Source organism: Maniola hyperantus, chromosome 10, assembly GCF_902806685.2.
Source record: "Maniola hyperantus chromosome 10, iAphHyp1.2, whole genome shotgun sequence".
Taxonomy (NCBI): Eukaryota; Metazoa; Arthropoda; class Insecta; order Lepidoptera; family Nymphalidae; genus Maniola; species Maniola hyperantus.
In genome coordinates this window covers 12,251,732-12,276,790 of record NC_048545.1, presented here as the reverse complement: position 1 = coordinate 12,276,790, position 25,059 = coordinate 12,251,732, and the positions used below count along the sequence as shown (strand labels likewise).

At 35.9% G+C, this 25,059-nt stretch overlaps 1 protein-coding gene across 1 annotated transcript; it reads left to right on the top strand.

The window, feature by feature from the left end:
- Positions 1–745: 745 nt before the first annotated feature.
- Positions 746–25,059, top strand: LOC117985956 (uncharacterized). The gene is made up of 4 exons (XM_034972760.2): positions 746–897; positions 16,529–16,645; positions 18,046–18,094; positions 23,377–25,059. The coding sequence occupies exons 1-4, from the start codon at positions 746–748 to the stop codon at positions 23,416–23,418; spliced, it is 360 nt and encodes a 119-aa protein (XP_034828651.1). The 3' UTR covers positions 23,419–25,059.

Genomic DNA, 25,059 nt, shown 5'->3' with positions numbered 1-25,059 from the left:
CGCACCTCTAACTTTTCGGAAGTATGTGCGTTTTAATTACATAATTAAATATTACTTGCTATAACGGTGAAGGAAAACATCGTGAGGAAACCTGCATGCCTGATGACCTATATTCGCATTTTGCTTTATATAAAAGAGCTTTGAAAGAAAAATCAGTAGGTAGGTACCTAAGCAAAACAAATCCAGTACAAAATTTTATACTACAAAAAAGTATCGAGATGAATTTTTTTTGTTCTGCGAGGTGATTCGCTAAGTCAGGTGTTTAGGGTTCCGTAAAGAAAAAAAGGAACCCTTATAGGATCACTTTGTTGTATGTCTGTCTGTCTGTCTGGCTGTCAAGAAACCTACAGGGTACTTCCCGTTGACCTAGAATCATGAAATTTGGCAGGTAGGTAGATCTTATAGCTGGCTTTAGGGGAAAAATCTGAAAACTTTGAATTTGGGTCACATCACACAAAAAAATTTAAATTGTGGTCATAAACTAATAATTAGTATTTTCAATTTTCGAAGTAAGATAACTATATCAAATGGGATATCATATGAAAGGGCTTCACGTGTGGATTCTAAAACAGATTTTTATTTATTTTTATGAAACATAGTTTTTGATTTATCGTGCAAAATTTCGAAAAAATGCGATTGTACTACGGAACCCTCGGTGAGCGAGCCTGACTCGCACTTGGCCGGGGTTTTCAAGTTTGCACTACTTAAATATGTATATTATGTGGTTGTCCTCCAGGCACAAACAATGTTGAGCAAGAGGATCGTCGTCGCCATCGCAGTCGTCGTTGCCGTGGTGTGTCTAGCCGAGGCGAGGGAGGAAGGCCCTCACGACATGGCCGATGCACTCCGCATGCTGCAGGAGCTGGACCGCCTGTATACCCAAGCTGCTAGACCGAGGTATGTATCCAATCCAAACCACAGCTTGCGGCGTCCACTAGACATAGGTATTTTCGAGAGCGGGCTTCCAAACGGTTCATGGTCCTGGCTGAAAATCAGCGCTGTATGTTGTTGTGTATCAAGGCATACAGCATAATGCTGAGCTAGAACCTTTTTTCGGTTTGTGCTACACATGATACAGTTTATTCCGGCGTTGCTTCTGCTTGAGGCGTGTTGGCTTTAATGCTCTAATGGAGGAGGCGTTGTTTTTGCATGCAGATTATGACGTAGACATCCGCTAAGAAAGGATTTTCAAAATTCAGCCCTTAAGGGGGTGATAACACAAACTGACATTTGTGCTGTCCAGCGGGCGAAGTCGCAGGCATAAGTTAGTTCCTTATAACACAATATTAGTACCTAGTAATAATAATAGGTAGGTATATCGTATACCTAGATTTTATCGTGATATATCACGATAAAATCTAGGCATACTTATTCTAATTTTTTCTAGTACCTACTTAGATCAAGCATTGTTCTTCACATGTAGTGATATCATGTTGATGGCACTTGATGGGAATTATCTATGGATTATGGTGTTATAATAGGTAAATTCCGTAACTATATGTACTATTATAGTATATATATCACATATAGATCAATATTATAACCCCCTATCATGGTTTGCCATCAGAGGGTAGATCACAGAGATAGATAAATATAGAGACGCTTTTGGATGCTAGCCAATATTAAAGTATCCTCATGAGGTTCTTAGTTGAGAGAGCTCTTTTCTTTTTTCAAACCAAGTTCAATCAAAAGTGTAGTAGGTATTATGTAGGTATCGCCTGAGTATAATTTTTTTAATGATATCCTTAACTGCTATCCTATTTCCATCACTGCAGGATTGAAAAGATGATAGGATTGCAGACTGCAGGATTGAAGACCTATAACGTTGTCTTTTCATGGGTATTTCGATTCCAAAATTTCATAAGTTCAGTAGCAAGAAATCAAATAAACGAAAGTAAGGAAAATAAAACTGTTTCAAAATATTCAAGTATTTTATACTTAGAGTTTGTGTGAGTAGCAAAAATGATTAAATAGGGCTCCGTTGAATAATTAAAAGTCTATTTGACTTGCCTTAGTTTAGCTTGCTTTTTATTTATCTTTTATTTACTCACGCCGGTAATATCCAAGTCGGGCATTCGTTCCCTCACCGCTAATCTTTTTAATGCCGAGTTCATATTTTATTTACACAATTATTTTTTTCAAGCCTTAAATTACTATAAAGTACTTTAAAGACTAGAAAGAAAAGTGAAAGAAAACGTAAGGAAACCTGCATGCCTCAGAGTTCTCCATAATGTTCTCAAAGGTTCCGCATCCAATTCCATCCGGTTCCAATCCGCATTTGGATGCCTGACGGCCTTTCATTCAGAGACCCGTGCTGAGTAGTGTGCTGGAAATGGATTTTCTTTTCTTCAAATCAAATCAAATCAGATCAAATTTTTTATTCAAAATAAGTACCAACCTAATTAATTAAACTTTTTGATGGTCGGTTGTCTTAGTTGATGGTCGGTTGTTGCATTTGTGAGATGATATTATAGTGGTGATGGTATTACACGAACTTAAAACTAAAGCTACGAGGGTTCCAAACGCGCCCAGGTCTGAAGAGCCCATAACAAACTCAGCAAATAAAATAAATACCAGCGGACAAAATCGAGGGTATACAAGGCTGGGAAGCTCTTCACAATAGTACAGAAATAGGTCTTAAAAACATAGCTACCTGGCTCGAGAGAAATTTAATGACATTAAATACACCTAAAACAAAATTTATAGCTTTTCATATATCTAAAAAAACGGAACCTCCCAACAATTTCAATATTAGACTTCACAGCACTACTTGTTACATTGAAGCTGTTGGTTGCTCCTGTCCCTTTGTTGAAAAAGTACAGACGATCAAGTACCTCGGTGTATATATTGATCAAAAGCTAAACTGGAAACATCATATTCAAGCCCTAAAAAGTAAGGTCCGAAAACTGCTTCATATCTTCAAAAAACTCAAATTCTTGAAGAACAAGAGTGTTTTAAAAATGGTCTACTTCGCATTATGTAACTCTGTTCTCACATACTGTATAACCTCGTGGGGAGGTGCAGCAAAAACCATTCTGAAAGAATTGGAATGTGTACAGAGAGCGTCTCTAAAGGTTTTATTCGGCAAGCCTCGTAGATATTCAACTTATAAACTACATACGGAAAACTATATATTGACAATCAGACAGCAATACTATTTACAAACTATTCTAAAGTTTCACCAAACCACAGAAGTACTTCATAAATACAACTTAGACAAAAACTCAAATAATCAATCAACTAAACGTACAATACTGTGGCCAAAACCAATAACAAAAACTTCATTTGCTCAGAGATTCTTTCGCTACACAGCACCTTTTCTCTACACAATCGCTAACAAACAACTCAATCTATTACGCAAATCTAAATATACATGTCGCAAACTATTATCTAATTGGCTCCTCCAAAAATCCTACGAGGAAACGGAAAACATCTTAAGGCATAACAAAACATAAAACGGAACTAAATTACGCATGTATACATAGCAATACCTATACAGGAATATAACATATCTAAATAAAATAATGTAAATAATGAAAAATATAATAAATTAAATACACTTAAACAATCCACCAGCATCTCAATGTTTTGCATATACTACCACATTTACTTTGTGTGCGTGGAGTCGTCACTCCGCTCACCTCTGGCACTATAGTTTCAACAGCTACCTACCTACTTCTATGAAGGAATGAACGAAATCTTTTGAATTAGATTAACTAAATTATATTGTTATCCTCTAAGTACAACTAAGTATATTCAACTGGCTTCCCGTAGCTCAGGGAATCCTAGTTCGGGGGCCAGGAATATCGACTATTAATGTTTTTTTTTTTTTTGTCTCTCTTTTATATCTACCTACATCTAATAAGAAAACTACTTATTTGTTTTAATGTTTAGTTGTTAACTGTAATCTGTTTATGTAGGTATTTATAAGTAAGTTATTCACATTAATTGTACCTACCTATTTATATTCGGGCGAAAGACTGGCTTCCCATAGCACAGGGAATCCTAGTTTGGGGGCCAGGAACTTTGCATTGCTACTACCAGGGTCATGTACTTATATATACCTTGTAAATTTTTATCAAATAAAGATTATTTATTATTATTATTATATAGGACAAAATCTAGTACAAGGTGAAAATATTATTTCGATCCCAGTTTGACATCGACGATATCGAGTTTCTAAAAAAACTGCTCTGTAATCTTTTCTAAAATTATACCTACTTGAACCTTTTGTTAAGGACTTTGTCTTAAATTAGATAGAGGTTGAATGCGACGTTATTTAACATAAACGCGTTCGCGAAGCCGTCCTATATTTTCCTTTAATTATCGCTAAGTAATACAGGTGTTATTTTAACGTTTTAACTTCCATATTACGTTCCATATTCACCCACTGCTGTTATATTATTTTCCCAAGCTTACTTACATCATCATCATCATCATCATCATCAACTGATAGACGTCCACAGCTGGATATAGGTCTCCTGTAGGAACTTCCACACGCCACGGTTTTGCGCTGCCTGAATGCAGCGGCTCCCTGCGACTCGTCTGATGTCGTCCGTCCACCTAGTGCGAGGTAGCCATTCCAGCACTTTGGGACCCTAACGGTTTTACGAACTATGTGCCCTGCCCATTGCCACTTCAGCTTCGCAACCCGTTGAGCTATATCGGTTACTCTAGTTCTCCTACGGATCTCCTCATTTCATTTGATCAAGTAGAGAAACTCCGAGCATAGCTCTCTCCATCGTATGCTGAGTGACTCTTAGTTTTCTTGCGAGGCCCATAGTTAGCGATCGATAATGTCATGACTGGCATCACGCACTGTTCGAAGACTTTGGTCTTCAAGCATTGAGAATTTTGGACAAGAAGACATCTCGAAGCTTCCTGAAAGCTTACTTACATAGCCAACTTTTATCTGTGGCTTTTCCCGTGCTACATTCGAATAAGCTCAAGTTTTTGAATATTATTATATTGAATGTGTGTTTTTAAGCTGACTGGATTTTAAAGTTACCTACACGGGCTCAAAGAATTGCATGTAAATTTTAAGCCTGCGTAATTTTAAAACTACACATCTTTACGGAAACCTGGAAAATCATAGACACAGACAGGTATTACTTAGTATTCCAGAACATGACACAAAATGCGAAACATACATTTGTTGGGAGTGCGCCACGAATGTACTCCTTAAAAGAACCGTGGCGTCGTTACGCGAAAGCTTACGCCAGAATCTAAAACTTCTGTCAATAAGAAAAACGACAAAACTGAATAAATTAAACCTTCACAGCATAAATCACATAATAATAGTCTTGCGTAGAGTATAAAGTCTACAGCTAAGTTTCCATTATGAAACACTTCCGTAGTGTAAATGGTTTTGTTATTCGATGTTGCAAAGCTAATTCCAACCACTTGTGGCTTCAAATGTAATAAACGAAGAAGAAAACGTAATACCTATTTACTTAGTTTTTACCAACATCAAAACCGGATAGAGGAAAAATAACTAAGAAGCATTTTTTTAAATAGATATAGCGAGCAAACGAGCAGGCGGGTCACCTGATGTTAAGTGTAATCACTTAACATCAGGTGACCCATGAACATTTGCAGCCCCAGAGGAACCGCCGATGCGTTGCCGGCTTGAAATTTGTTACAAATTTGTGACATTAATTGTTACAAAGAATTGAATACATAATTTGTTACAAAGAATTGAAATCAAATCAAATTGGAGAATTCTTAATTTTTAATGGTCGACTTGACTTCAAAACAGTTTACAAACTTTAGTTTTATAAATAATTATTACTAGATGATGCTCGCGAGTCGCGACTTCACCCGCGTGGGTTTACGTTTTTAAAACTCCTGTGGGATATGTCCTTCCCCGGGATACGAGCTATCTCTGTACCAAATTTCGTCAAAATCGGTTGAACGGTTGAGCCGTGAAAAGCTAGCAGACAGACAGACAGACAAACACACTTTCGCATTTATAATATTAGTATGGATTATTTTAAAGTCCTGACGGCTGGCTTAAATTTTGTGATCCGAAATGAAAATTGACAGACTGAATGAAATTGATAAACTTATTAGATATAAATATAGATTTAAGTCGTACCTAGTTTTAACTTTTAATATGCAATTGTTTACTGTCCCAAATAAAATAAAATAAAAAATAAAATAGCAAAGTTTGATGATGTGTGCTAATAAATCCTGGTTTTCAGGAAATCCCATCGAAAGAAGAGAAATCCATAGTCTTATTATAAATATATAAAAGGAAAAGGTGACTGACTGACTGACTGATTGATTGACTGACTGACTGACTGACTGATCTATCAACGCACAGCTCAAACTACTGGACGGATCGGGCTGAAATTTGGAATGCAGATAGCTCTTATGACGTAGGCATCCGCTAAGAAAGGATTTTTGAAAATTCAACCTCTAAGGGGGTGAAATAGGGGTTTGAAATTTGTGTAGTCCACGCGGACGAAGTCGCGAGCATAAGCTATTATAATATAAATATGAAAGTGTGTCTCTCTATTTATTCATAGGTATTAGTTTATTACCTTTTCACGACTCACTAAACCGATCTTGATGAAAGTCATATCCCGGTGACGGAAATAAAATAGCTATCTATCCCCTAAAAATCAAAGACTTTTTAAAAACTCACTTTTAAGCGGAAAAAGTCTTGGGTAACAGCAAGTAAAATAATTGTATTTTAGTCCTATCCATAGATTATTTATTGGTCTCGCTAATGGTCCTATCTTTATTCAACAAAACACGCCTACACCGTAAAACGGTTAATACCACAGTTGCTAAGTGCCAGCTTTTCTATTAACGTAGTTCCCAGGGGCATGCACGGGCATCACACAAAAGTCACGGATGTGAACTGTAATTTGCCCCTTGTCACTGCAACGTCACGGATAGATTACTGACTTGTGACCAGTTGCGAATGTGACAAAATTCTAATTATTTAGGGACCTTTGTCATTTCTATTCTAAGCCTTGATCATAATAATATACCTAGTCATTCGGGTTCCATAGATATAGAAATAACAGTGATCTATTTTATACACTACGCACTAGATTTCACGAACCGTACATTCATTTTGTTCAGTTGATCTGTATACAGTCTGTCAGTTTGTTTCATTATCATCATCATTGTCAATCGAAGGACGTCCACTTCTGGACACAGGTCCTTTGTAGGAACTTCTACATGACACGATCTTACACCGCTTCCATCCAGCGGCTCCCTCCATTCAAAACAACACGCCTACGGTTAATACCACAGTTTCTAAGTGCCAGCTTTTCTATTAACGTAGTTCCCAGGGGCATGCACGGGCATCACACAAAAGTCACGGACGTGAACTGTCATTTGCCCCCTGTCACTGCAACGTCACGGATAGATTACTGACTTGTGACTAGTTGCGGGGTAAGGGGGTGCGCTAACATCTTAGCACCCCAAATGTCAACCTCACCTGCACGTGGTGCCCCCTGCGAATCAGCGGACGAGGATATGACGACCGAAGAATGGCGGGATAACCATTACATATGGCTTGGCTTTAAATAATACAAAACAGAGACGGGCAGCAGCGTCACTGGTGCGAAATAGCCTACAGCCCTGCGCTGACCAACCCGCCTGCCCAGCGTGGTCAGTATGGGCACTACTTCTAATGAGCAGCGCCAATTTGGCGCGCTCTTGGAAAGGCCTATGTCCAGCAGTGGACGCAAACAGGCTGATGGATTGGGATTGGGATTGGGACTAGTTGCGAGTGAGACAGACCTCTAATTATTATTAAGGGACCTTTGTGTTTACTCTGCCTTTGTTATTTCTATTCCAAGCCTTGAGCATATAAGTTACGTGTAAGTAACCGGTTGAGTTTTCAGTTGACCATAAGGTAGTAAGTTAAGTTTGTAAAAGCACTCGTCCAATGGCCTCAAACTTCAGAGATGCAGGTCTGCTAGTTTGAATCTTGGATGTGGAGCTAAAGGCAATAAAGCATAAGTACGTACTTAATCCATACTAATATTATAAATGCGAAAGTGTGTCTGTATGTCTGTCTGTCTGTCTGTTAGGTTTCACGACCCAACAGTTTAACCAATTTTGATAAAATTTGGTACAGAGCTAGCTTATAACCCGGGGAAGGACATAGAAAATTATTATTTATCACATTATTATTTACATTATCCCAGAAGATCAAAGAGTTCCCATGAGATTTTAAAATCAACCTAAATCCACGCGGGCGTCATCTAGTACGGCTCATCCTTTCATTCGTATTCGACGAAATTTGGTGCAAAGATAGCTTGCAACCCGGGGAAGGACATAGGCATAGGAATTTTTATCCCGGAAAATCAAAGAGTTTCCAGGGGTTTCTAAAAATCGAAATCCTCTTGGGCATCATCTAAGTAGTATGTAATGAAATACAAAATATATTTTTTAAAGGTTAGTTATTATTACTCGTATTTTTACAGATGTCAGTGAAGCGAAAATATGGAGGATTCCATCTTAGAACTAGCTATATGTTTTTATAATAAAAATAAATACCGTCTCTAAAATAAAGAGATAGATTTATGATTTTCCAAGTTACCTTCGCTGAAAAGTAACAATCTTAGAGACCTTAAAAATAAACTTAAAACGTCTTCTCAGCATTAAGAAAATTAAATTACATAGAGCTGCTGTTTTATATAATTTTGATTTAGAGACGTATATTAGGGTAACTAAAATTAACGTGCTAACTGACATTCCCTGAGTGCTTAAGTGATTAAATTGTGATTTACTGCTGTGTGCTACAAAATCAACGCTGCGCTATAAGATGGAGAGAGCCATGCTTGAAGTTTCTTTATGTACATTGTCAAATCAGAAATTAACCAGAAGGAATCAGAGTAACCGACATAGCTCAATAGGTTGCGAAGCTGAAGTGGCAATGGCACATATATTTAGTTGGAAAAACCGATAGACATTGTAGTCCCTAGGTGCTAGAATGGTAATCTTGCACCGGAAAGTGCAGCGTTGGAAGACCCCCCACCATAGATGAACAGGCGACGTCAAACAAATCGCAATTCAGGCGGCGCAAGACCGTGGCGTGTGGAAGTACCTACTAGTGCCCTCTCAAGGAAGTCGTATTGTTACTGAATATACTTAATTATGTTTCTTTTTCAACACCGGGCTCTTGAAAATAATAAAAGTTTTACCTTTAAAACTTTAATACTTATAGTTGGAACACGAGAAATAGTACTGTTTGAACTATAATCTACTTTCTTGAAGTTCCTGTTGCAACTCAGGTGTCATTTGTTTATTTCTTTATACCACCTGTCGACTTTCCAGGTACTAAGGTGAAGTTTGAAAGAAACTCTACTCTACCATAACTTAACTACGGCTTAGCTTATTGCGTATAAAAACAACGGCTTACAAATCTTTACTAGTGCCTAAGTATAAGTATGAAAATTTAGCAGATTTTTTAAAACTATTTATGTAATTTTATTGACCAATATAATATATAATCATCATTTGGATAACTATAATATCTGTATTTAGAAATTAATCCTCTACGGACATCTTCTTTTTCTTCATACAAAGTAGCAATCTGTATATTTTTTTCTCTAAGACAATAAATGGGGATTGGCGCATGGAGATGTGATTTTTACTATCATGAAAAATATGTCAAAAAAAAAATTAAATGTGAAACATTAAGTTTTTTTTAAATAGGAGGTATATTTTTTAGTATATTCACAACCAACGCAAACGAAATCGCAGGATGAAATAAAAAATGTAAGTTTCTGAAAAACAGTAGGTAGTTACTATGGCACTGACTTTTTGTAGCTTAATAACTCTCGACTCTAGTATCATAAGGTCGGATGTGTACTTCCGACCAAACTCACTTTTTTACATAAAGGTAATGAGCATTTCGGGCTCTTTCTGCCAAGCTGACACCAGTATTTCTATCTCTTTTCGTTGCAAAGATAAATACATGCATAATGTCGTATCTGAACACATTCTAAAAATTTGGAGAACCATAATTATATTTTTTGACTTGCGTATGTATGCACCAAAGCAATGGAGAAAAATGATAGATGTATTTTGAGTTCGACCATTATGCTACGAAATAAGTTTATTTGTAATACTAGCTGGTACTGCAGTTACGCACTTCTGCTTCTAAAATATGTAATAATTTTGTTAGGTAAAATCACAACAGATGTTATGCTTCGAAGTTTTTGTATTAATATTTGGACTGTGAATCATTTAAGACTTTTTGCCTTGTAATATAAATAATTTTGCAATAAAATTCATGGAAGTAAGTTGAAATAAAGCTTTTTGTTTGTGACTACATTAAAGTTGATGTGATTAATAGGTAAGAGATCCATCCTATTTCACCAAAATTTTGGACTAAACTGCGGGAAAAAAGAAAAGAGCCAGAATAAAGCTGAAGACATTTTGAAAATGTAGACTAGAAAATCTTTTAGGACCACGAAAATCACACCATGGAAATCTAAACATATATTATAATAGAACCCCACTAAGCAAAAAACCGTGCATTTATGGTGTTTTTTATGAATCACAGTTCAAATCATCAGTTCAAAAATTTATTGCCCTAGTTTTTAAGGTAGCCTTAAAAAATTAGAGTACCTAATCAATTTTTTTCTTCTTTACCCGTCTTATAATCGACCGAATTTGATATTAATCGAGAGCAGAAATTATAAGGCACCTACAATCTGTGATGATAGTGATTCTAACGAAACATACCTAATTATAGGAAGCTTTAGATTATGTTAATTTAAATATAAATGTAGTATAAATTAATTTATTAATTAAACAACTAATAAAAGTGAAAGTAAAAAAATAAAAAAACTTAACTAAAACACGAAAGAAACAGTTTAAATAAGTATCTGTTAAAAAGAACAGTCGAAACAGAAGCAATGGAATTTTCAAGAAGGCAGAAAGTATTTTTTTTATTACAAAAGTGGCAATGCCGGATTTGACTAACAGTAAATCCTTATACCTGCGTAGTTTCTGCACCTTAAAAACGATTCATGATGCTACCAGCAGTGTTGCTACTTTAATGTGGTCTGAAAACATCAGCTGCAGTGGAAGGAATAAAACAGTATCTTGTCTTATTTCATTAATCTACTAGAGAAGAAACAAAGTATCCTCGAAATTGTTGAAGAATTGACTTTGTGGTCTGATAATTGTGTCGGTCATAATCGGAGCATGATAATCGTTATGGCTTACTTATGATTATTATAAGGATTACCACACTAAAAGATAATAAATCACAAGCTTTATGCTAAAATGCAAAATGTACCTACGTGGAGTAAGATGTCCATGCACAAATAGAAAAAAAGGGAACAGCTGAAAACAATGCAAATTACTAAACTAAGAGATTGGTCACAGTTTACAAGAACATGCGAAGGAAACAAAACTTTTTGATAAGTTTGATTTGGCACTACAACATATTTTTAAAGACCACATCCCTTTACAAAGGTGATATATCAGGACCGTTTGTTATATCAAAAAAAAAAAAAAAAAACGGCGGGGATTTTCAGATTTCGGAATATATTACCTGGCTACAACTAATGCAATAATGCTGGGTGTTATTATTTTATAAAAACTACTTTAAAGAAGACTTTTTTGTATTTCATTAGTATGTTATAGGTACATGTAAACTTAAAATTCTTCCCCGCTTTCGCCCAATATACGACATAATGAGAAACCATTATCCACGTTAAAATATAACCAACTTTTGCAGTAGGCACCTGCTGACCTCCATTCTTACTTTACGTACCTAATCATTATAAGGAAAATCAGGCTATGTTGGCATGTTTTAGATTTCTATATTGATGTAACCGTCATGTATGCAATTCCACAAAAAATGTTTGGCCCACTGTAGGTTTCTAATTACTTTGTAATTTTTTTTTCCAATTTTTGGCCGTTGTTTTTAAATTAATGGGCTTTATTTGTAAATTTGTAAATGTTATTTTCATTCATTCAGAAGTCACAAGGTTTACACGGATGCAATGGTCAGACTATCGGGCGAATGCAATTATTATGTTTCAGATCTAACTAATCAGTTTCAGAAAAATCAGATAGGTACATTGTTGCTATCTCACAAAACTCCTAAATAATTTTTGTGAGATAACTACTGTGATCTTTTGTCCGAATATTACTTATGTATAATCAGTTAAGACGTATTATGAAATATTAAGTAATAGATCCGACTTTTATTTCAAATTTGTAATAGTAAAAATTGCAGCCATAAAGTCGGTTTACAACTTATGCACACAATTTTTTAGCACAGTTACGAATATTACCAGCATAAAGTCGCATATCGTCCATTTTGAAGAAATTGTGAGTTTATATTTTATTTATTAATGATAAAGTATTTCTAATAATGGTTAATGATAGGTACAGTTAAGTGTTAAATATTACAAAAACAACTGAAATTGTATCTCTAGTAGTTAAGAAATTATGACCCGATTTCCCTAGCATTTTTGTTTTGGCTCTCCTGAAAAGTAGCAAAAATCCACATCCGACCTTATGATACTAGAGTCGAGATTACTAAGAATGCTATTTCACCGTTAAAGACTTTTTCTAACGCAATTTTATATTCAAATCGCTTAGAGCTTACTAATGGTGAAACACGTTATTACAAAATGTTTCTTACGTGACGAATTTATCGTACTTTCTACAGCTGGCGTAAGCTATAAGAAATAGCGGTTAATGCACACACAATTTTTTGTGCCGATCAATACGAGAAAAAGAAGAAAAAGGAACAATTTAAAGTACTTCTAATATAGCGAAATGACCCTTAACGGTAGAACGCGAAAGTGTGTCTGCCTGTCTGCTAGCTTTTCACGACCTATCCGTTAAGTAATTTTGGTGAAATTTGCTACAGAGATAGCTTGCATACCAAGGACCGAGTTATTTTTTGTCCCTAAAATTCAAAGATTTCACGGGATTATTGAAAAAAATTAAATACACATGTAGGTATGAATACGTGGGCGTCTGTTATTTGATTGCATTGCATTGCAGAGATAGATTCTGACCAGGAAGGGCAACTTTTTATCCCACATAATCAAATAGTTCCCACGGAATTTTAAAAAAAAATAAGAAGAAGAAAAGAAATTGACAGACCCAAATTATAGCTCAAACAAACAACTGTCTCTAGTGCGTAGATTTACTAGCCTAGCTTCTAGTGTAGCGAGATTTTGAATGTAAAGTAGTTGTCTCTAATTTTAAGAAATTTCCACAGGATCTATAAAACCAAAACAAGCCGGAAAAATTTAGCGGAAAAAATATACATAAAAATAGACTGATAGACAGACATCTTCTCTCTTTCCCATCGATCTCTAAAAGACGTGACCATTAATTTAGAATTCACAATTTCATTTTGTAGCCAATGCCTTGAACCGACGCTAACGTTTTAATAGCAAGCTTTTCAAACTTTCAGTGAATGCTTAAAAAACTGAAGCGTTCCTTTGTAAAGAATATCTTGGAAATGCGTATGGAATACCAAATTAATCGATGTGAAAAATAAGCACCATGTTTTACGTAGAAAGTTGCAAATAATACCATCAGTACCCATATTATAAATGCGAAAGTGTGTTTGTTTGTTGGTTTATTGGTTTGTTAGTTTGTTGGTTTGTAATCACGTCGCAACGGAGCAACGGATGGTCGTGATTTTTTGCATGGGTATTGTTAAAGACCTGAAGAGTGACATTGGCTACTTTTTATCTCGGGAGATGAAAGAGCATCAGCTAGTATTATAATAAGTACCATAATAATATTGTAAGATAGGTAATTTATAATTATTATCATCAATAATTGGCCACACACTTCACACAACTTTGAGAACTTTTTGGAGAACTCTCAGGCACGCAGGTTTCCTCATGATGTTTTCCTGTGCCGTTAAATGATATTTAAATTGCTTAAAACGTTCTTAACTCCGAAAAGTTAGAGGTGCCTGTCCGAGATCAAACCCCGGACCCCTCTAATAGGAGTCTGACGTCTTAACCTCTATTTATGGTATGTAATTAAAAGAGGTCTATGGTATGTAAAGAAAAGCTGTGATAGTGTGAAAGTGTGTTAGGACTTCCACCTTCTAATCAGAGGTGGGGGGTTCGATTCCGGGCACGCACCTCTAACTTTTCGGAGTCATGTGCGTTTCAAGTAATTAAATATCACTTTCTCTAACGGCGAAGGAAAACATCGTGAGGAAACCTGCATACCTGAGAGTTCTCCAGAATGTCCTCAAAGGTGTATGCAGTCTATCAATCTGCACATGGCCAGCGTGGTAGACTATGGCCAAAACCCTTCTCATTCTGAGAGGAGACCCGTGCTTTGTAGTGAGCCAGCGATGGGTTGATCATGATGATGATGATGAATTAAAAGAGGGTACATGTATGTAATTAAAAGAGGGTAGAGATTATTTTTGTTGTTTTATAATGGTAGTGATCGAAAGTACCAACCCATTCAATATCTTTTGATCCCAACGATGTGCTTATCGCAATTTCCGTGAGTGGCGGATGCTATTGCACTTAAGCAAAGATTACAGCTTCTTACACGAGGTAGGTAGATACGAGGCAGAAATTAATTATTCCACATACCTACCTACTTACTTTTATAAATAAAAGCATAAACATAATAACGGGTTTAATTAAATGGACGACGGAAATGGGCTATTTTTTATCCCAGGGGATTTTTAAAGCCTCATCTGTGTAACTGATTTTGACGTTTGGTACAGAGATAGCTTGAATCCGGGAGATAGACATCGGCTATTTTTATTTTTATGTACCAGAAAATCAAAAAGTTCCCACTGATTTCAAAAAATTCTAAATCCACGCGGATGAAATTGTGCAGGATATCAGGCAGGCTAGTACTTAATAAAATAACCTTTACTCATGTATGTACATACCTACTTTTTTGCTTATTTTTATTAATATTGACAAAATGGATTCATCAATGAATAGTAGGTACATAGTTGAAACCACAGGGACTAGAATATAAACGAGCCTTCGTGACGCCATAATAAACGGGGAGAATTGAGACGCGTGCTACAACCATCTGTTAGACGATGTGACGAAATTTCTGTTGTTTTCGTAATTTTTTATCATTTCTTTTCTTTCATATATCTTAGCGGACGATGGAGGCTATTTATCTCAAACAACAGTAAAATGCAAAGTAGTCTAAACATTTTATTTATTACGAGATATTGGTTTATCGAGTAATTGTATCTACTTACTGCAAATATCAAATTGGGTATTGCATTAGTTTATTTAAAAGCAATAAAAATTTTGCAATGATAAATTATTCAGCTAAACTATATGGCAAATATCATCTACAAAACTTTTTTTAACTATATTGAAAAACATGTATTAGAAAACGTGACGAAAAATTACTAAAGAGAACAAAATTGTAGACCTACAACTCTTTATAATTTTGCAAGTTTTTGCATTTTTTTAGGGGCAACATCCATAGCGTCCATAGCGACCTTTTGCAGTGATACAGCTGTAAAAAGATTGAGATGCGTCGCTGACTCGTGTATAAAATGCAAATGCAAAACAGCGTTTCCGCAGAGCGATTGAGTTCTCATTTTGTACGGACTCTATGTATATACTTAGACGGCCCTGTAGTACCAATGTAGATTAAGTAGGTGCCTTTGTACTTCATTTAATAAATCCGTCATGTGCTACACTAACGAGCGACACATAATCACCGATAAATAGGTATAACAGTATCGTGATTACTGACGGCTTTGCAATTTGCGTACACGTTAGATAAGATTGGATTGGAGTTTGAACAAGCAAACAACTTATATTGCTAATTACCTAGTTAAGCATTGCGTGACGGAAACTATGTAAAGTTTTATTTATAAGCTTCCTATTTATACTTTTAATGAATGTATATCAAACATTTTTAAGTAGGTGTAGTTCGCGACAGGTCGAGATAGCAATCACGGTATGAGGTCGTCACGTCACCTGCGCTCGCCCGCACCGGGTTAGCGCAGGGCCTGTGCGGGTGTGCGGGGCGTTTCCTCCCCGATTGCTATCTCGAGCTGTCGCGTAGATACGATAAGTATATTATAATGTACCTATACGATGATATTTCTAAGAAGTTGTGCAGATTCGTTCTATTTTTTGCGTGCTCTTATTTGTTTTGTAAAGCCGTCATTATGGTTCTACAATAAAAATATATAATTTTGATATTTTATTTTTCATTTTGGATTTTATTTCATTGAATTATTTTCTACGCTCGCGTTGGTCAATTAAAATAATTTTTGGACAAAAGCTATTTGTTAAGTAAAGCTCATTTTGTCAATCATGAGAGGTTGTTACATAAGGATATTTAGGTTTTTAAGGAAATTTTAGAGATTAAAAAAAAAAACATGTACAAATCATAATCTTGTCTATTCGCCGAACCATTAAAAATTGGTTGACTACCCTTAAAATCAGTATCGTCTTGGTCCCGTAGTGTTGTGAATAAAACTTATCATATCGTACCTTGGTCCCGTAGTGTTGTGAACGCATATCATATCGATATACCGATATATTGGCAGGATTGACCGCCGCGACGTTTCGGACGGCGACTTCAGCCCGGGCTCGTTAGATCGCGCGGTGCGGCTCCTGCAGCTGCAGAAACTAGACCGCATTTACTCCTACCACAATCGACCAAGGTACGATATCGATATTTCCACAAATGTAATTAATACCCCAGTTTTCTAATACATTTTGTTTGTTAGGCCGCGATTAAAAATGATTGAAATTAGGAACAATAGGATACATTTAAATTAGCATTGTGCCACGCGATAGCAGTGTTGCAGCTACGTTAGTTCATAAAGTAAGACAAAACTGCTTTTTCGTATCGTAGTCATCACGTGAATATCAGTACACATAGGATTTGAGATCATATTAATTTCCCGCCCAGCTTAACAAATTGATTAACTGTGGCTAATTCTATTACACAATCTATAAATGTACATATGTATTACTATCCTTTTCATAATGCTACCTGTACATAAGGACAAGGATTTAAACCTGCCAAGTTAGTTCAGGTTACAGATTGTGAGCAACAAAATTAGCAACATTATCCTGATAGATCGAACATCTGTCTAAAACCTTAAACTCTAGGATATCCACAAAGAAAGTAAAATTACTATCGATATAAATTAAGTTAGTGTCACGTCACTGTTATACATTTTTTGAACGTGTCGTAAAAGCGCATAATATAAAGAAGATCAATTTTAAAACATAAATTTATTGATTTTGATTTTAAAGTAAAGTTTATAGACATTACGCAAAAGAAAACTGACACCAATTAAAATCTAAAAGTAGATAAATTAATTATAGAAGTTTTGTACACATGGAAGCAACACCAATTAGAACATATTCAAACAATGTATCAAGTATTCGAAGTAAAACATTTAATCGATGCAAACTGCATCGGTTCACTAATTAAAACTATTTACCGTTCGCTAACGGGTGTTTCTACGAGATGTTTGAAAACTGTCTTTGAGCTTCATTTATAGGTGAATAAACAGCATATTTTAATTGGTAGACAGAATAAGTTACATTTATTGGTAGTTGTTACTGCAATTCAGGTTAGTTTCAGGTTAGATCTCTGTTCTGGTCTGGTGGGCTTCGGCCGTGGCTAGAGACCACCGCGCAAAGGATTGCCGCCAAGCGATTTAGGGTTCTGGTATGATATCGTGTAAGCCAAAGGGTTTTGAGTTTAATAAAAACTGTCATACCCTTTCAGGGTAGTGCTTCCATCTTAGACTGCATCATCACTTACCACTAGGTGAGATTGCAGTCAAGGGCTAACTAGTATTTGAATTTAAAAAAAGATTTAAGATGCCCATGAAACGATACGTTTTAACCATATATTAATTATTGGTTTCGCTACGCTCTGTTTTACCGTCAGTTTTATCACAGTCGCTGCTGGGTAACCTACTGATTACCGTGATAATATGTAGCCCTTCACCTCTAACTTTTAGTGAATTAAAATGCAGTTTTCACAAACGGTTTCATGTTTTAATTAATAATCAGCGATTAATTTAAATCTCCTTGTTAACAGATACGGCAAACGCTCCGATGCCACGTCGAACTGGGCCAAGGATCTTGAAGTAAGTATGGCATATAATCTTGGTGGAAGCCCCGTTTCCAAAATCTAAATATATAAAAGGAAAAGGTGGTCCTGACTGTAGACTGACTGATCTACCACACATCAATCAACACACAGCTCAAACTACTGGACGGATCGAGTTGAAATTTGGCATGCAGATAGCTATTATGATGTAGGCATCAGCTAAGAAAGCATTTTTGAAAATTCAATCCCCTAAGGGGGTGAAATAGGGGTTTGAAATTTGTGTAGTCTTAATTTTTTTAAGTCAACGTAATCTATATAGATAAAAGGAAAAGGTGACTAACTGACTGAATGATCTGTCAACGCACAGCTTAAACTACTGGACTGATCGGGTCGAAATTTGGCATGCACATAGCTATAATGATGTAGGCATCCGCTAAGAATGCATTTTTGAAAAATCAAGCCCTAAGGGGGTGAAATAGGGGTTTGAAATTTGTGTAGTCTTAAACTTTTTTAAGTCAACGTAAATATGCCCAATTCGACCGTCTAACTTCAAATAACTGTTGGTGTCTCTAGAAATAAATCAGACATAAAATTTTATTTAGATTTTTTTACAAGGAAACTGTTTTTCCAAGTTACTTTTAGAATTACATCAACTTTGCATAACACAAACGCCCGAAAATTAAGGACTATTTTTTCGGATCAAAGAAGTTCATTTTCTAAAGTACACTCAGCTATAAAACTGTGAAAGCGATGTAAATTTTTCACAACATCAAAATAAGGAATTACTTTACAACGTTATGCTTTCATCATCACTCTACTAACAGTCGAATACCTAGTTATGAGCTTTATATTGTTTGCCTATTTGCAGTCTTTAACAAACTTATGTAAGTGAGTAGGCAGGTAGATACATTTATAACTTCCAAAAGCCTGAGGCTTTAATTAACTTTTTAGAGTTCTGTGCACACAATTTAGTTAGATAATAAAATCCTACTTATGCAGGATTGAGTTTGATATTGGTAATAACATCGCTAAGTGCAATCCTAATAACTGTGAAGTTGTGAAGACTGTGAATCCTAATAATAACTGTGAAAGTTTAGATTTTAGTTAGGTACTCCTTCACGACTTGTGACGTGACTAAACCGATTTAACTGAAAGGAGACCGACTATCTCGGACCAACCATAGGTACATCGTTGGGTCCAGAAATTGATGAACCGTTACTACAAGTTCCAAATTGGTGTCATTTGTTAAATAAAAATATCTCCTTTAGACTGCTTTAGTTTTAGTTCGAGTGACAATTGCAGAATTAAAATAATATATCCATGGTTAGGTTGTGTTAGATAATGTGTTATTCGAACAATATTTTTGCAATTATCGATTAAGTAATAATAATTAAACGACTAGTGAACTGTTTAGATTGGTTTCCTTTAAGTACATAAAATAATCCAGCATTACATAGCAGCAACATCCTATTGTACACCAATACTGACAGAGTACTTAATCCTATTAGATTTTTAAAAACCTTCATCCACACGGACGAAGTTGCGTGTATCTTTTAGTAGTGGCAATAACCAAGAGACGTTTCGTAGCTACCTGACCAGTATAGTAATATTATTGTATTATAATTATTATTGTAACGATGGACTAAAATGACATCGACTGAATACAAATTACTATCTTTGATATTAATGAACACATTTATGACCAATATTTTCTAACTATGGAACATCTGTTTATTCGAAACGGATCTTCGAAACCATCCTCTAAATGTATTAAAAGGAAAAGGTGACTGACTGACTGATCTATCAACGCACAGCTCAAACTAATGGACGGATCGGGCCGAAATTTGGCAAGCACGATGTAGACATCCGCTAAGAAAGGATTTCTGAAAATTCAACCCGTGAGGAGGTAAAATAGGGGTTTGAAATTTATGAAATCCATGCGGACGAAGTCGCAGGCATTAGCTAGTTTTAATAGGTATGTACCTAGCTTCTGGGCCTGGAACTGTACTTCACACACGTTTGAGAATATAATGGAAAACTCTCATGCGCATGCACATTTCCACACAATGTTTTCTTTCACTGTTAATGTTAAAACAAGTGATCTTTAACTGCTTAAAACGGGTATAGCTTCGAAAAGTATGCCCGGGATCGACCCCGGATCTAACGGATAGGAGGCTGAAGTCTTGACCACTTGGCTATCGCTGCTTTTTTCGCATCGTCACTTAAGATAATGTTATCACAGTCTACGGGTCTTGAAGTAAAATAAAAAATACCTACTAGGTAAGTGGGTACTACACAGAGTTTTTCTTAAAAAGAATATTAATATATGTTAATTATGACCAATATTCCCCTTTCCCCTCCAACTAAGCGTAAGCCTGTGCTAGGATTAGGTACGACAATAGTGCAAGGCTGGGGTTTGAACCTCCGACTTTTCGGGATTCAGTCCGCTCCTTAACCGTTGAGCTAAGTTGTAGGACGTAGCGTCAGGTGGCTAGAGAAATCCTTCTTCACGACAACCGTTCATTGGATATTGCATTATGTTGCATATGAAAAGGGATTCATAAATCGCTTATGCGCTATTGAGCGACCACAATATGCGGCTCTATATTGCAATATTGCGTTCCGTCTGCCATTTAGATACGCCAGGATTATGCTTATGATAGCTATTATGACATTTTATTTAGTGGCATAATGTGTGTCTGGAACGCTGGCTTTTTGCGCTGGCTTACCAAGATTTTTATTACTTAGGTACTTATTAACAAAGTCAGTGTCTATTTATACCCGACCCGATGATATTACAATAAGTATACAACGTTACTTTTAGTTAACGCAAAAAACCTAAACTTCTTCTTCTTCCTTACCTTATCCCACGCTACGTGGGGTCGGCACAACATGTCTTCTTCTTCCACTCATTCCTGTCATTCGTCAACGTATTATCCACTTCTTTTTCACGCATATTATCCTCTTTCACGCAATCCATCCACCTTTTCTTTGGTCGTCCTCTCCTCTTTTTTCCTTCCACATGCATAGGTACTTAACATTCTTAACATACATAAAAACCTAAACACGTGTCAAATATTTTTAACATAAAGAAAAGAAGAAGAAGAAGAAGATACCTTTTTTTAAGCCTTTATTGTCTAATGCGTTAATTCCAATGATATCTCCTATTACAATATTTTTTAAATTTTTACATCATTTTTGATCATAAATTCGTCGTATTTGAAACAATATCAATTCATAAAAATATATCAGTTATATATTAACTCATACATCGCCATAATAAAATTACTTTTTAATGTCAAAATTTATGTTTATATGTTATATTTAAGTCCCTTATAATATATTCACTCACGCATTAGTCACCTCAATGGCGTAGGCCTCCCCCAAATCTCTCCAAAGCTCCCTATCTCGAGCTTTCCTCATCCAGTCCGGTCCTACATTTTGGGCAAAAATATCCCGCCATCTCTTTCTTTGTCGTCCTCTTTTCCTTTTTCTGTTTCTTGGAACCCACTCAGTCACCTTTTTTGTCCATCTCATCTTATTTTGTAAGTTGGATAAGATGAGATGGATAAGAATACCTACCTATGTACAAAATTTCAAAAATATTTAATGAAAATTTACGAAGTTATAAGCTTCTTGTGTTTTCCCCGAAAAACATGGTCACCCCAAATTTTTTCTGGAGACAGGAACCCTAAAACCATGAAAAGGTAACGGGCTGACATATTGGATTTATTAGTAGGTACTACTAAGTTTTAATAAAATCACGAATAGCTGGTAGATCAGTGTTTCCTGTCAATTATAATCCGGGTATCTTTAAAACAAGAGTGAATAGGCACCTTCTAGGCAAATGCGTTACATCTTAGGCCACATCATCACTTCCCATCAGGTGTGATCGTGGTCAAGCGTGCGCCTATAACGATTTAAAAAAAAAAAAGTACTCGTAGGTCGCAATTTACATAACATTACGTTAAAGTCATTAACGGGTTTTCATCGGTAATAGTTAACTGAATTATTTCCTTGCGTATCGTTAAATTAAATTGTGACTAATATTGTTAGAATCGGTTCGCTTCTCTTACAAAGCTAGCTTGCTTTGAAACGAGTGAATTTACTACTACACCCATATTAAACATTTTACTTCTGCTTGGCCAGACCAAGTTAGATTTTGTTAAAGATGATTGATCCAGTTACTAGCTGCCAAAATTGTGATTAATCCTATCTGTAATCAGATATTGATTAGTTGCTAAGCAATTCTGTTAAATGCTTGTTAAAAAACCGGTCAAGTGAGAGTCAGACTCGCGCACCGAGGGTTCCGTACTGCAGTTGTATTTTTCGACATTTTGCACGATAAATCAAAAATTACAATGCATAAAATAAAATAATAGGAAATTAGTATTGTAACACAATCTATATTACTAATACAATTTCTCATTATTCACATATTATTATTATTCATTATTAATAAATTCTTACCAAAAAAAACAATAATAATAGAAATAAGTTTGATATTAAGATTATTATGTCAAAATAGGTAGACTACAGGGTAGGTACCTACCTACTAATAAAACAATTATGTCCAGTAAGTTAGTAAAAATAAAAAGTCTACTTCTAGTGACTCTATATTTCTTAAAACCAGAACAAATAGATATGTATAATTTCACAAAAAAAATGATTAAAAACCTGTAATTACTTTGCGTAACACGCATTCCCATAGGTTATTGTGATATAATATATTAGATATTTAGATTGGCTTTATTAATTTCGACTTTCGATCCCTCGACGTCTCAAGAGGATGGAAAACACAAAAACTATTTAAACTTTTGCGATTAACTTACGTAGGATTATTAACCATAAACTTGTTCATTTTTACCTCAAATAAAGTTATAATTTTAGAGAATGGTTTACCTATCTTTTTTTTGTTTCTTGAAAATAGTTGTTTTGTAAAAAAAAAAACCGAAAGTTAGCGGTGCGTGCTCGGGATCGAACCCCCGACCTCCGATTATAAATCGGACGTCCTAACCTATCAGCTTCTAGCTTTGTTTTGCAGTTGAATCTAATTTTTTTTATTTATTTATTTAATCAGATACAAGTTAGCCCTTGACTGCAATCCCTCACCTGATGGTAAGTGACGATGCAGTCTAAGGTGGGAGCGGGCTGACCTGGAAGGAGTATGGCAGTTTTTATTAAACCTTTGGTTTCTACACGGCATCCTACCGGAACGCTAAATCGCTTGGCGGCACGGCTTTGCTGGTAGGGTGGTCTAACTAGCCACGGCCGAGGCCTCCCACCAGGCAAATGATTAAATAATACTTTTTTTTACAGAAGCCGGATATACCAGCCTGGTTGGCTTACGCCAGGAGATGAGGGGCGCAACGTCATGGAGTCAACATCAACTAAAACAAACTATCATATTCACGTCGCACACCATACCTCTAAAGATGTGGACAATGTTTTGTTTCCATCCTTTCATACTAAATCTATGTCACTAGCTATTAAGTATTTTATTAAGCCTCATTTATATGAAGAGAGTTTCTTGTCACTAAGGTGAAGTAGGTAGATAGGTAATTTTACCTTGGACTAGAAAAATTTGGTCTTCGCGTAAACTAATTCAATAGTTAGATATCTAATATTGTACGTTATAGGGAATAATCACTTAATCTGGACTGTTAAAAGTTTTTGATTTTTGTTTGAACATAAATAAAGAAATGCAATAACTTTCTTTTTAACCGACTTCCAAAAAGGAGGTGGTTCCAAAAAGAAGTAGATTTCTGGTGGGAGGCTTCGGCTGTGGCTAGTTACCACCCTACCGGCAGAACCGTGCCGCCAAGCGATTAAGCGTTCCGGAACGATGCCGGGTAAAAACCAAAGGGGTGTAGGTTTAATAAAAACTGCCATACCCCTCCCAGGTTAGCCTGCTTCCATCTTAGGCTGCATCATCATTTACCACCAGGTGAGATTGCAGTCAAGGGCTAACTTGTATCTGAATAAAATAAAATAAAAATTAGTCATTCTCTAACTCAGGCGAAATTGCTGAGTCTACAACACCGTCGTAAAACAAAACGTATCGGCCTTTTATCGGAAAAATATTTTGGAATATGCTCAGGAACTCCAAAATCTTGTTCCTCCTTCACCATTCTACCACGGAACAGCGAGAAAACGTGAGTGTTAGCATCCATAGACGTAGTCGACATCCAATCTAGAGACGCTAGAGACGTTAGCTCTCTATGCGTGTTCTATCGCTTTATAATGGGGAGTGCTCTGAAGAGCTTTTCGACCTCATTCCACCCTCATTTTTCTACAACCGCACCGCGCGCCACCGTAAGCAATTTCACCCTCACCATCTGGGTGTCTGGTGCACTTCGACCGTCCGTTGTACCAGATCCTTCTTTCAACACACATGCAAACTGTGGAATCAACTCCCATCGGCGGTGTTCCCATTAGATTACAAGATGGGGTTATTCAAGGGGCGGACCAACAAATTTCTAAAAGGCCAGGAATGCATCGGCAGTTCCTCTGGTGCAAATGTTCATGGGCGGCGGTAATCACTTAACATCAGGTGACCTGCCTGTTAGTTTGCTCGCTATATCTATTAAAAAAAAATCTCGCAAGAAACTATTTGCTCATAGTTTCGAACCAAAGGTTTAGAAACTGTCTAAAGATTTATCGTTTGCCTTTAGCAGCGTATTACTTTTCGCCACAAAACTATCTTCGTGTGAATGAGGCGTATAATATCATTGTCATTTGTATTATATTTTTATTTAAGTAATTTACTTTAAATAAATGTGCCAATTATTGTAATTGTAATAACGATTATAAAATTGTACCTATTGTGTCACTAAGTCTATTACTAGTCAATTGATATCTCATAGACTTTATACCTATTTATATATCTATGTACCTACTTACCATTGATAGATCTTAGTTTGTAACATCGAATGTTCCACCTTCAGTAATTAAATTAATCATTAAAATGTTATAAATACAGGCAATTGATAAAAAGTAATT